General features: G+C 40.6%; 1 protein-coding gene across 2 annotated transcripts in view; it reads left to right on the top strand.

The window, feature by feature from the left end:
- The first annotated feature begins 436 nt into the window (after positions 1–436).
- Positions 437–14475, top strand: part of LOC140727559 (runt-related transcription factor 1-like) — a 219819-nt gene continuing 205780 nt past the window's right edge. For both annotated transcript variants that reach the window (XM_073045041.1, XM_073045040.1), the window contains exons 1-2: positions 437–574; positions 754–855. In XM_073045041.1, the coding sequence (XP_072901142.1) occupies positions 798–855 (58 nt within the window). In that variant the 5' untranslated portion in view covers positions 437–574; positions 754–797. The remainder of the gene's footprint in view (positions 575–753; positions 856–14475) is intronic.

Genomic DNA, 14475 nt, shown 5'->3' with positions numbered 1-14475 from the left:
GACTGATTCAAAGTTACCACAAGATCTTAATTATTTCATCCTGCATAAAGAAATTCTTTTGGATATATATAGCAAGATAATAAAATGGAGTATCAATATCTCAGCTCTCTTTTTCTTTCTAAAGTGTATAAAGAATATGAAAGTTGCAGGGAAAGTTTAATGGCAGATTAAAGCAGCTCTTAAAGTAACACAGGCTCTTTGTACAAAATCATAACATTCTATTTGCATAATAAGCAAAAAGAGTCTATGAGTCAGTTTTGCAAACTCTAGCCTCTGCTATTTCCTGACTAAGCCAGGGGGAGGGCAGGTGGGGCGGGAAGGGCAATCTACAATAAGAAAAAAAGGCGACATCACACGGGACACATGATCAGTGACAGCCAATTAGGTTGAATTGTCAAAAGGGAACAGTTAAATTTGTAATTTTGGTTGTGTGAAACTCTTTGGGCCTCATAAACAACCACAGAACCACAAGTTGGGTGCAGACCAGTCACACAACAGTGGGTCCGGGATATTGGTCAGCAAACAGCAACTCATTCTGATTTAAACCACAGAGTGCCAAGCATTTCGTACAGTGGTAAGCATCATCTAACCACAACCAATCCACTATTTTTACATTTCAGACCTCAAAAAGTACCTTATCGTGTTGTTTGCAGTGCTGCAGAAGCTATGTGATAAGGTAAAAGGAAACTGCCAGAGATGAACGGTGCAGTGGAGAGTGCGACTCTTAAACTTTGTTGGTTTTGCTTTGAAAAGGTGGGAGACCTGTGCAGCCTGTTAGGACAACTTCACTGGACACCATGGCTTCGAACAGCATATTTGAGTCATTTCCTTCATATCAACAATGCTTCATGAGAGGTAAGCACCAGTGTTTAAAAATGATTCTATTCATGGTGAATGTTGAGAAAGTCCTTCAAAACAAAGTGCAGAAAGGATGCTGTTATTTTGTGGTTGCCTGATGACAGGCTACTGAGTTCATAGCTGATGCTTAACATATTTTATACGTATTTATTTGTGGCTCCCAATTTTCTCCAGTTTAAAAATGCATTCCTGAAGTAATAAAATAGTTTGCTTTGAGCTACATATTGCACAACATGATGCGAGGTTTGCCTAATGGTTTGCGAGAGGCAAACTTGCACTCTTTAGGGCTGACTAAAGAAAGACCGAAGGCTTTGGTTAAGCAATTTTGAAAACACTGAATTAGTCACCCATGCCGGTACGGAAACAGAAGGACAAGATACACGTTTGGAAACTTATGTCACTGCGAGTTACAAGCAGTTGTTGGGTGTTTTACAAAAAAAAATTATCATTTAGGAAAGCAGAGTGAATGATGCATGAGCAACTCGCCTGAAGCAAGTATGGATATTTCTCTTTCTAAACTGTTGCTAAGTCTTTTATCACTTCTCAAGCTTTCAGTAGGATTTGTATGGAAAGGGAGAAATTTTCTATTATCGACTCATGGTAGTTGGATGATTTGTGCATTTCTACAGCATCATTCAGCTCTGTTGATTGGCCACAGTCTCTATTCAACCTTACTAATAACTCCCTAGGCTCACTGAACGACTGCTTCCTCAGTGTTGTTAGCAGCCGGAGGAAGCAATATTCTTCAAATAATGAGAAAGACCTTCCTGGATTCAAGTTGCCTTTTTTTTCCCCTTGTTTTGTTTCCCACTGTATCAACAGGAAAACTTATAGAGGAAATCTTTACAAGTTTGATAAGGTAATAAAAAGCAATGTATAAATAATCGGGCTTCACTTCTGCAGAATGCAGGCAGCTGGGGCACGATCTGCTGAACAGTTCAGAAGTTACGGACATTAGTTAAGGCGCCATTTTTAACCCAGCACACTGGAGCTAAGTATAAGCAAACGAAAAAGCATAAAGGAGCTAGATTACCATTGATTGGTCTTCCTGATAGATGAATAAATCAAGAAAAAGTAATAATTACCGTAAGCAAGTTGCGTTGGCATGGAGTCATACTGAGTACACTTAGAAAGTTAAGAGTGAAACCAGCATATTTAATCCATTGGTATTTGTGATAAACTTGTTTTTTTGGATTGGCTTCCCCTTTTCTGTTGCTTGTACACTGGACTCTGGTCAGCTTCGAGATATGAGGCAGAAACAGAATACCTCCCAGACTCATGCATGCTAGATAAATAATCACGTCTGTAGGCAATTTGTTTCTGCTGCAGTTTTCTCCAAGCTCTGCACGGCCCGGTCGACAGAAACATCTCGGGTGCCTCTCTCATCCCTTTTCTGCAAAAACACTGCTGAAATTTATTGCCACAAATTGTTGGCAGCAGGGAAATAGCATGCACTTCTCGTCCCATATATTTCACTTTATCAGGTTGTGCAGTTCTCGCAGAAGGAAATCCATAATTCTTGTAGCACGATACCGTGTTAAAAATGAGAAAGGAGGGAAAAAAAACAATTGTTCTATTCTAAGAAAACACTGGAAGAAAGCTGACGCATGAATTGAGTGTGGTACACCACAAAGGATATGGGTCTTTTCTATCATACCGCACCAGGCTATCCCTTATGCTCTTCGACAAGGAAACTGCTGAAGTCACACCTTCCGATGAAACATTGCGCCCCAAGAGGACGGATGTTTTCAGTTTACAGTGAGTTTAAACATTAATCCTATTCAGTAAATACCTAATTGTGCAGGTAAAATTTCACTCAATGGTGCCCTGTGTTCAAGCAGAGCTTTCCCGATGCCTTGTAAACCGTTAAGTTTGTAAACTTCACAGACAAGCTTTCAATAAAGTTTTGAGTTTCTGGAGTCACAGGAAGAACCTGAAGACATGGCAAAGCTCTTTGCAGACAATGAAGACCTTTGGAAGAGCTTCAGTGTTGTGTAATTCTGGAACCAATTTGTGATCAGTGAGGCATCCCAGACAACTAGCCTGGTTTATTAGTTTTGCACTAGGGACAAATATTGAGCAGGATAGCAAGGAGGAAATCCTATCTCTTTTGAATGTCCCCTGGAATATCCACAATCGGTTGCAATATGGATTCAAAAGGTTGTCCAGAAGCTGATACGTACCTGGATCAAAGGCTTCAGTTGTCTCAAACTTAACTGTCGATTCTAAATGGACAAGATTAAATCAACTGGAATCCTCCTCCTGAGCAGTTTTCCTGGCGCTGATGTCTTAAACCCTGGGCTTCAATAAATGCTGCTCTCATTGCATCTACCCTGTTTCATGATACGACCAAATGATGTGCTGGCAACTTCTGAGGGGATCCTTGCAGATACTTCACTAACAGTGAGACACTTCATAATCTGAATAACTTCAGGCTGTGGAATGAGCACAGGCTGGGAGGTTTAGGCTGAGTGAGACTGACTGGTTTAAGATCATATGTACACTTAGAAACTACACCAGGATTGTACAATCCCATGGCACAAACACCAGTCAGAATTAGTGAAAACAGATGCCTTATTTTTGTGAATTACTTATTTTCCAATCACTGGCATCAGAAAAATGATTAAGTTGCAAGCCATCAGTGCACAGGAAATTGAAAAGAGGAATATAGGATTAAATTAATTCTTCTCAAAACTGCTATCTCTACAAAATTTACTCAAGGAACATTAAATTACTTAGCATAATAAACAGTTACCCTCCAGGAAATATGTTTACACACACACATGTCATGCCAACTGTGCTATAAAGGACTCTAATGTTCGCCCAAATGCTGCAATGGCAGGGAAATTGTGCATTTATAGAGCGCCGTTCTCAGCCTCAAGAAAGCCTAAAGCATTCTTCAGACAAAGCACAACCTCTGAAATATACCCCAGGCACAAAACCACTGCAGAAAACTTTGTGTGCAGCTAGGTACCACAATGAGATGCCGATAAATTCGACTTCAGGCTGTCTTGAGGGACAAATATTGGCCAAAAACGTCGGCTAAGGACCTGACTTATAATGCAAACACCACAACCTGTGCCAAGTTTAACTTTTGTTTATTAACTAGATTGTATATATCCAAATAACTTAATTGAAAAATGTTATATCGCAGCACCGAGAAGTAATAACATGTTGAGATTACCCTGTAATTAAGAGCTGGGCGGTGGTAAACAGTTGCCTGAACTCATTTTGATGTGTGATTGAGTCAATGAACTCATTTAGTAAGATGTTATCCCCTCATTGGTCGGAAACATTGCTGACACTGTTCCGTGCTTCTGTATACACTAACCCACGCCCTTCTGAGGTAAACAAGTTGGCTAGTCTCTCCATGTCCATCCGGGTAAACTAACAACTTCATGTGGTGTGCAACAGAATCGCCGCTAGTGTTAGCTCCACGGCTGCATGCGTTGTGAGGGATGCCATCCTCAATATGTAACTCGTGCTGAAAAATCTGAACACTTTCATAAATAATATTCGGGTGACTCTTCAAAACATGGATAATAATGGATCAGTTTATTTTACTACTGAAGGCGGAGTTCAAGTTGTTTCGCTGCACCGACCGTGTGTTCCAGCAGTCCACACAGAGCTGGTTCTCTTGTTTTACAGTGCTTTTGGAGAGTAGAGTCTGAAGTCATGGGTACCATCTGAACGGAATCACTTTGTCTGAACCCACGTGGCCATAACCATTATCTGTCAGGATCCTATGTGACATTTGAGCCCTGTTTATAGTTATGGATATGCACATGGCACCTATATGAAGGTATCTTGGATTTCCTGAGTCTACGGAGAAGGGCTGTGGTTGCACACTACAGATGCTGATGTAAATTGGATTATATTAGTTTTCTAGTTCTGGAACTGAGTGTGAAGCATGGCCACTTAATCAAGCAGAAACACAGTCAAGTTCTGTTTGGCATTTAAGGAATAGTGGCTAATTTGTTAATCCTCTCCCACCATATGGTTTTCCAATAGTAATATGCTAATTCAGAAGTGCAAACTTGTATTATTCCACGTGGAGGTGGATAGCCCAAGGGAAATTTGAGGCAGCTTTATTTGAATCAAGACACCATACTCTTTAAAGCTTTCGGCATGTGCTGGAGCTGACTAATTCCTGAAGCAGGTATTTGTGTTTCCAACTTTTGCAGCTGGCTTCCTGCACCCCTTGTCTACAACTTGGTGCCAGCCGTGGGTAGCACTCTCATTCTGAATGGAAGTCCTGATCACTCTTCATTTGGAATGGGAGTGAATGAATGAACAAGTCCAAACTGAAGGCCAGATCTGAGTTGGTGACATCCTTCAGATGTTATCTGGGGTCTGCTGCTACCTTTTCCTTCTTGTGGGTGTGAAACATCCCACTGCACTGTTTGAATGAAGAGTAACCAATATATCTTTTACTTTACTACTTTGTACTGGGCAGCCAGAGCCATCCACATCACCGAGGACCTCACGCGGTCTGTACACACCAGCTGCATGGTGAAAAAGGCACAACAGCGCCTCTTTCACCTCAGACGGTTCAGCAAGTTTGGTATGAGCCCCCATATCCTAAGAACTTTCTATAGGAACGCAATTAAGAGCATCCTGACTGGCTGCATCACTGCCTGGTATGGAAACTGTACGTCCCTTATTCGCAGGACTCTTCGGGGAGTGGTGTGGACAGCCCTTGCATCTGTAGTTGTGAACTTCCCATAATTCAGGACATTTACAAGGACAGGTATGTAAAAAGGGCCCGTAAGATCGTTGTGGACTCAAGTCACCCCAATCACAATCTATTCCAGCTGCTACCATCTGGGAAGCAGTACCACAGCATAAAAGCCAGGACCAACAGGCTCCAGGACAGCTTCTTCCACCAGGCCATCAGACTGATGAACTCATGCTGACTTGAGTGTATTCTATATTACATTGACTATTCTATCCATTATAAATTACTATGATTGCACATTGCACATTTCGATGGAGATGTAAGGTTAAGATTTTTACTCCTCATGTATGTGAAGGATGTAAGTAATAAAGTCAATTCATTTTCCTAAGGCTGCAATGGCTAACATATGAGGACATAATTTTAAGATGATTGGAGCAGAGTATAAGGAGGTAATATTAGAATTATGTTTGTTTTTGGAGTGGCAAGTGTGTGGAACACACAGCCAGGAGTTGGTGGTAGAGACAGACAATATTAGGGACATTTAAGACATGAATGAATGAAAAATGGAGGCCTATGTAGGAGCGAGGGGTTAGATTGATCTTGGAGAATATTAAAAGGCTGGCACAACATTGTGAGTTGTTCTGTGCTGTAATGTTCTAAGTTATATAATCAAATCATCATTTGTTCTTCCACCAGTATCACTGGGTCAGCTTTACAATGTTGTTAGTGTAATCTTGAACCATGCAAGGAGGCAGTCACCTTAAATACATCCAGTGTTAAATACTCCTCACTGCAAATTGGTTTTGGATCTCATGACTGTGAAGTTGCTCCATTGTCCTCCAGGTTCCCGTAGTGAAGCTGTCCTGCCGGTTTTTCTGTTCTATCCAAATTGTGCCTTCCCTGTCAAATGAAATTTTTTGTCGATTTTCTCCCACTGCCTGTTGTGTTTTTCCCAAAACACGAGGAGTGACATAACAGGTGTTGGCAAAAACTTCTGACCTGGGGAAGTAGAAATGCAAACAATGTGAGGAAACCTAAGAGGAAAAGAATAAGAAAATCAGTTATAAAAGAAAACAAGGCAAAATTGAAACGGTGGCTATAACTATTTGTAGAATATTCAGTAGGAAGCTAAAGAGATGATATAATAACCAATGTCAACTCTCATTCTCGCTTGATTTATTAGGGAATATTGTAACAAATCAGTTCCCCCTCCCCCATTTTCTACTCTGTAAAACAACCATTTTGTCAACGATTCTACAATTGATAACATTTACATTATACTAAGGTTTGGAAATGGATCATTTGGCCTATGGGCCCATATTTCAGAATCAGAATCAGGTTTATCATCACCAGCATGTGACATGAAATTTGTTAACTTAGCAGCAGCCGTTCAATGCAATACATAATCTAGCAGACAAAAAAAAGTAAAATAAAATAATAATAATAATAAGTAAACAAGTAAATCAATTACATGTATGCAATCGATTTTTTAAAAATGTGCAAAAACAGAAATACTGTATTTTTTTTTTAAAAGTGAGGTAGTGTCCAAAGATTCAATGTCCATTTAGGAATCAGATGGCAGAGGGGAAGAAGCTGTTCCTGAATCACTGAGTGTGTGCCTTCAGGCTTCTGTATCTCCTACCTGATGGTAACAGTGAGAAAAGGGCATGCCCTGGGTGCTGGAGGTCTTTAATAATGGATGCTGCCTTTCTGAGACACTGCTCCCTAATGATGCCTTGGGTATTTTGTAGGCTAGTACCCAAGATGGAGCTAACTAGATGTACAACCATCTGCAGCTTCTTTCAGTCCTGTGCAGTAGCCCCTCCATACCAGACAGTATTTTCAGTATTTTCATACAGCCTGTCAGTATTTTCTCCACGGTACAACTATAGAAGTTTCTGAGTGTATTTGTTGACCGTGCCAAATCTCTTCAAACCCTCTAATTAATTATATCTGCTGTCTTGCCTTCTTTATGACTATATTGATATGTTGGGACCAGGTTAGATCCTCAGAGATCTTGACAGCCAGGAACTTGAAGCTGCTCACTCTCTCCACTTCTGCTCCCTCTATGAGGATTGGTATGTGTTCCTTCGTCTTACCCTTCCTGAAGTTCACAATCAGCTCTTTTGCCTTACTGACATAGAGTACTATGTTGTTACTGCGGCACCATTCCACTAGTTGGCAAATCTTACTCCTGTACTCCCTCTCGTCTCTCGTCTCCACCTAAGATTCTACCAACAATGGTTGTATCATCAGCAAATTTGTAGATGGAATTTGAGCTATGCCTAGCCACACAGTCATGTGTATATAGAGAGTGGAACAGTGCGCTAAGCACACATCGCTGAGGTGTGCCAGTGTTGATTGTTAGCGATGAGTATATGTTATCACCAATCCACACAGGTTGTGGTCTTCCAGTTAGGAGGTCGAGGATCCTATTGCAGAGCGAGGTACAGAGGCCCAGGTTCTGCAACTTCTCAATCAGGATTGTGGGAACGATGGTATTAAATGCTGAGCTATAGTCGATGGAAGTGTTTGTGTTGTCCAGGTGGTCTAAAGTCATGTGGAGAGCCATTGAGATTGCATCTACCTTTGACCTTTGTGGCAATAGGCAAATTGCAATGGGTCCAGGCATGGTTGAGGCATCTTCTCAGCATTGTAACATAATTTGTCGAAGCAATGGCCACTCTTATGCTCTCATGGTTTCTTCCCTTAAACAGCTGGACCTTCACAGCAATTTCATGAATATTAGTTTGGTAATTTAGGACTGGTTTATTTCAATTTCTCAGTTGGTCCTGTAGTGTTTTGAATGGCTCTTCCTTACTACTCCAGGTCTCTGAATGATAGTTGCGTATTTCTGAAGATATAATTGTGCAAAATTCAGTTGAAGTTCTTGATCATTTTAGTATTGTGCAGCTTCTTCCTACTTCATGATGGACATTTCACCTACCCATTTTGCCCTGTAGTTATTTCTCATCCCAGTTGGAGAACATAATCAGAACTGATTGAACTCTAACCTGAGCAGTTTCAAGACAGTTTACAGCCTCCTCCTGTTTCCAGTTTCCATTTGGTAGTCTACAAATGAAATTTTCTCTGTTGTTTTTTTTTTGCTGATTTATTTAGTTGTTGTCATGGACTTTCTAAACTCAGTCCCCAATACCATCACTGTCATCTGAAGAGAGTGACTTCAAAAGGATAATACTGATTTTCAGAGTTAAAAACAAAAATGTTACTGATAGAACCTTTGAGTTTGATTAACTCAGTGAATGAGACATTACACAGACCTTTGACAACAATATGCCCATTCCTGATGATGGATGTCGGCTCAAAACATCTCAGCTGTTAATTCTTTTCCATAGATGCTTCCTGAGCTGCTGAGTTCCTCTAGCATTTTGTCTGTGTCACTCTGGATTTCCAGCATTTGCAGAAAATCTTGTCTTCATGCATTGCATTAATTACCTTTGCCCCCATCTATGTTGTCTACCCCACAATATCTATCCCACATCACAGTCTCAACCTCACTGAAAATGGTTGAATTACAAAATGGAAATAAATTCAAGTATCTTCTTAGTATGTAATGGCTGCTTATTTAAAAGCCCACCCCAATCAGTCCAGAACAATGTTGGTTGAGCAGATTGGGACAAATTTAAGGATTTAAAATGAAAGTTTCATTTAAGATAACAGTGTGCGCAATACGTTTCCAATGAGTTCAGGATGTTTAAATTCAGAGACAGCAGTTTAAAGTTGTGTCTAAATATTAACTCCAATGAAGGCAGTTCCTTTCCAAACTTGTCAGTCAAGACCTTCCTGAGGCCAGTATTCAAAAACAGTTGTAATAAATTTGTCTTTGTATCCCTGCCCAAAATGTAAATGAGAATGGAATCTGTACAAGGCTGTATCGATTATGCAAATATGCAGAGGCTGAGTAACACCTGGGCGGACATGGTATGCTCCATTTCAAAGCTCAGTCACATCCAGAAGGAACGGGATCTGCCAGCTTCGATATACAACACAAGATACTAGACAGATGCTGCAGGCCTGTCAGCATCTGACAGAAAATAGTTCATCCATATGTAAAACTAGACTTGGGAAATAGCTGTCACTTATGGAAGCCTCAGGGCATTCACACCCATTGATACCGATAATTGAGCAGTCAGTTAGTTACAATAAGGGAAGCCACTTCGACGTCAAGTGAATCTTGTTGGTACTCTTCTTGCATCAGGAGTTTGTGAATTCAGAGTCTCATTGGGGCTTAAACAAAATGTGCTGGCTGAAACTCCAGAATAGTACAGTGGGAAACCTGCAGTACTAGTGTTCTCTGCCAAAGACTTTATCTCCAATGTGCAATGCTAAACTATGTGAGAGCAGCATCACGATTTACTCCCAGATTTGAAATTCAGTTCCATTCTTTAGAGACAGATTACACATCTAACACATTTGGCTGTTACACATCTATTGTCAGAGAAGTACTTGCATAAGTAGCTGAACCACCTTCATACAAGCAAGGACAAAAAACAGGGCCAAGTGAGTATACTTATTTATTCAGTAAGTTATGGGTCAAAGTATTTGGTGATTACATTTCTAATTCATCTGTCTTCAGTCTCGTTGCTGTCTGTTCTGAAATTGTTAGATTGTGTGGGGGGGTTGCGTTCAGGAAAACAATGAAATGGCATGCTGCCGTCTGACAACATTTTCAGATTTCTCCAGTTACCCCGTCCACACTGATCTGCCCAAGTGGCGTTTTCAAAATTAAACACCTTGGACAGCGTTTCTGAAAAGCTCTGGTTTCTGGGGACGAAAACGCCGTTTTAGTGTGGATGAAGGGTAAAAACGAAGAGAAAAAGCTTTGGTTACGGATTTGTCCGATGTAGTGTGGACATAGCCTGAGTCACTGAACCTATGAGGCAGCTGCTCTAATAGCTGCATTATTCACTATCCCAAAGTTGTTCTGAAGAAAGGTTGGGCCCATGGAAATGTATGTAAATTAGATACTTCAGTACTTCCTGTTGAAAGACTGTACCTCAGTGTATTTGGCTGAAGAGCATTAACCAATGTAAAGGCAAGGAAGTCACAACAGGTCAAGTGACCTTGACAGAGAGAATTGGAAAGGTTCTGGTTCTAACATTCCTTTTGCCTACTGGCTCCACCAGGCATGCTTTGTTTCCAATATTTAATGTTTGTATTTAATATTAAAAGAATCATATTTGAAAACATATGTTAGATCAAAATGAGAGATCAATATTATTCCTACAGTCCAATATTCAGATTTAGCATATGAGCCCAGAAGTTACTTTTGGTGGCATTACCAGATATGTAACTGTTAATTTATTTATTAGAATACAGCCTGGACTAGGCTCTACACGAGGAAATCTGCAGATGCTGGAAATTCAAACAACAACACACACAAAATGCTGGTGGAACACAGCAGGCCAGGCAGCATCTATAAGGAGAAGCACTGTCGACGTTTTGGGCCGAGACCTTTCGTCGGACTAGGCTCTTCTGGCTCTTCAAACTGTGCCACCCAACAGCCCTCTATATAACCTTGGCCTCATCACAGAACAATTTACAATGACCAATTAACCTACTAACCTGTAGGTCTTTGGACTGTGGGAGGAAACCAGAATAGCCGGAGAAAACCCACACATTCCATGGGGAGAACTTACAGACTCCTCACAGATGTTGGAGTTGAACTCAGAAATCCAACGCCCAAACTGTAATAGCGTCGCGCTAATCACTATGCTACCATAGTGACTGTTCCCTGCTGTTGTATGGAATGGTGTCCCTTTTTCTACTGCATCAGTAGAGGCACCAAACCATTGCAAGTAAACATCTGTGCCTGCATTAAACTAACAGAGGAACATGATACAAGTGAATTGCATGTTCAGCTACTGTGTACCAACAATTACTACCAAACTCTTCTTCAACCTTCTCGCTACCTAAACTATTACCAGATACTTATCCTAAGTAGTACAATTAGATCCTGTTTCAAGAGGCATCAAACCTACCTCAGCCACTCATTTTAAAAAAAAGGTGTTAACTACTTAATACAAAGGCCAGTCTCTGTGGTTATTGTAATTTTTTTTATATACTTGCCTGACCCTTACAGCATCTACTAAAACACCTTCCTTTTAATGTTCCCCCGGCTATGAAATCCTGTGAATAAAAATTCCTTTGTGCTTTGTGAGGAGTCAGATTTCACGCAGCTTGCTGGCTGGATGGTATTGCATAAAGGCTCATACTTCTCCATTTCCTAGGTGTTCATCCATTCTAGCAGTGTCACAAGTTGTTCATTACAGCTGTTCAGACCCAGCACCAGCCACTATTATTGTAGTTGCAAGTGTCAAAAGAGTATACTTTACAGAGTACAGAAGTGATATCATGAAAGAGGCTATATAGTTTTGTGGGTCTTTAACTGATGTAATTAGATTTTATAAAATCCTGCATAATACATTTCTTTAGTAGAAGTTAATTGTCCTTAATCCATTTCCCTCTCCAATTACCTCTCTCTTGAGGACACAATGTGCAGCAGTATCAGGTGCAGCAGTATTTTGCACGGGTGGTAATTCAGCATGTCTAAGTGGAAGAGTGTTCACCATGGGAACAAGCCTCCCCACCCTCAAGGACATCTTCTAAAAGGCTTTGCTTCAAGAAGGCTGTAGCCATCATTAAAGACCCCAGCACCAGAGACATGCCCTCTTCTCATTACTACCATTAGAGAGGAGGTACAAGAGCCTGAAGACTCACTCAATGATTTAGGAACTTCCACACTGCTGTCAGATTTCTGAATGGTCCACGCACACTTCCTCACAGTTTGTCTTTTGCACTGTATATTTTTATATAGTGGACCAAACGTTTCACAGTTAAGTAGGATTGCTAGGGATTGCCCTGTTAGAGATTACACAAGATAAATCATGGCTTGAGTTGTGGACATAAGTGTTGCTAGAAGCTGGTGTGAGATTTTCCACTGTTGTCCAGGCATCAGCAAAATTGGACACTGACTATGTTTGCCCTAATACAGACAGATAAGATTTTCCACTGTGCTCTTGGTGACAAAGATTGATCTGAATGAAAGTTAAAGGCCTTGCAGCCCTCATAATTTTTCAATGGTTGGAGAATTTGGAGAGCAATCAGTTTTTCCATGTGCACACACATATACCCTCACTGACGGGTCAGCAGTGGAAGGAGTGAGTAGTGTGGGCATTGACATCTTAGAGGATCTACCTTGGGCCCAACAAATTGATGCTATCCTGAAGAAGGTATGCCAATGGCTATACTTCATTAGGAGTTTGAGCCGATGTTGGTATGTCACCAAAGACTCTAGCAAATTTCTACACATGCTCCATGAACAGCATTCTGGTAGGATGTGTCCCCACTTGATGCAGTCTCCAATGCACAATGATTGCAAGTTGTAGACCCAGCCAGCTCCAAAGGTTGGAAGTGCATACAAGATGCTGTAGGATCTCAGCAGTTCAGAGAGCATCTATGGAAATGAATAAACTTTCAAAGTTACGGGCTGAGTTCTGACGAAGGATCTTAACCCAAAAAGCAAACTGTTTATCCATTTCCATAGATACCATTTGATCTGCTCAGTGCCTACAGCGTTTTGTATGTATGGCACTGGATTTCCAGCATCTGTAAAATCTCTTGTGTTCTTTGTGGGAATAGGGCTCCCCACCATCAAGAACATCTTCTAAAAGGCTTTGCTTCAAGAAGGCTGTAGCCATCATTAAGGACCCCAGCATCTGAAACACGCCCTCTTCTCATTACTACCATCAGAGAGGAGGTACAAGAGCCTGAAGTCTCAGTCAACAATTTAGGAACTTCCACATTGTTGTCAGATTTCTGAATAGTCCATGAATGCTTCCTCACTGTTTGTCTTTTGCATTATATATATTTTATTGTAACTTACAGTAATTTATAGTAAATGTGTCTTGTAATGTACTGCTGCCACAAAACAACAAAATTCATGACATATGCCAGTGACAATAAACCTGATTCTGATTCTGCTATGAACACCAACTCGCAGAAATTAACCTCCTATTTAGAAAAGCTTCCTGCTGACTTCTAATGCAAAGAGCATGGGATTAAAAGGACTGTAGATTGAACTGTCATTTTAAAGACTGGTCTTTGTCCTGGTTTGGAAATCTCCAGTAAGATTACTCATAGAAAAAAAGCAATTTTAAAAAATTGTGTACACGGTGCCTATCATGGCCTCAGCTTGTCTCAGTGAACTAGTTCTGTAGAGTTGTCACAGGCGTAACATGGGTAACAATAGTGCACTTATGCCTATTAGATTCAACATTTACAATGCAATACCACCCAAACAAAGGAACAGATGTTTAATCTCTTTGCTTGAGGCAAAACACACAGTAGACTAGGTAGCAATGAATGAGGGGAAAGCACCAAGTACATCAAATAAGCTTGTCCAATATGAGCATCAACAGAAGCTGAAACCAAACTGCATACTTAACAGGAATATCAAGGACATACAGGACTGTGCAAAAGTCTTAGGCACATATGAAAACATTCTGTAAAGCAAAGATGCTTTCAGAAATAATGAAATGAAAAATTTCTAAATAGCAAAAAAATACTATAGGGAGCAGTAAACAGTAAAAAACAAAATCAGATCTATAATTGGTGTGACCACCATTTGCCATTAAAGCTGCATCAATTCTCTTAGGTACATTGTTGTGCAGTTTTATAACAAAATCAGCTGGCAAATTGTTCCGAGTATCGTGGAGAATTTGCCATAGACCTTCTACAGGATTTGGCTGTCTCACTTGCTTCTTTCTGTCCAGATAATCCCAGATAGCCTCAATGATGTTGAGATCAGGACTCTGTGAAGGCCAGAGCGTCAGAAACCATATTAAAAAGAATCTAAGGTGCCCAAGACTTTTGCACAGTACTGTACACATTTGGGTTTCATGATGCTAATTGAGGGG

Source organism: Hemitrygon akajei, chromosome 5 (assembly GCF_048418815.1).
Source record: "Hemitrygon akajei chromosome 5, sHemAka1.3, whole genome shotgun sequence".
NCBI lineage: Eukaryota > Metazoa > Chordata > Chondrichthyes > Myliobatiformes > Dasyatidae > Hemitrygon > Hemitrygon akajei.
Note: the sequence above shows the minus strand (reverse complement) of the source record. Positions and strands in the feature narration are given on the sequence as shown.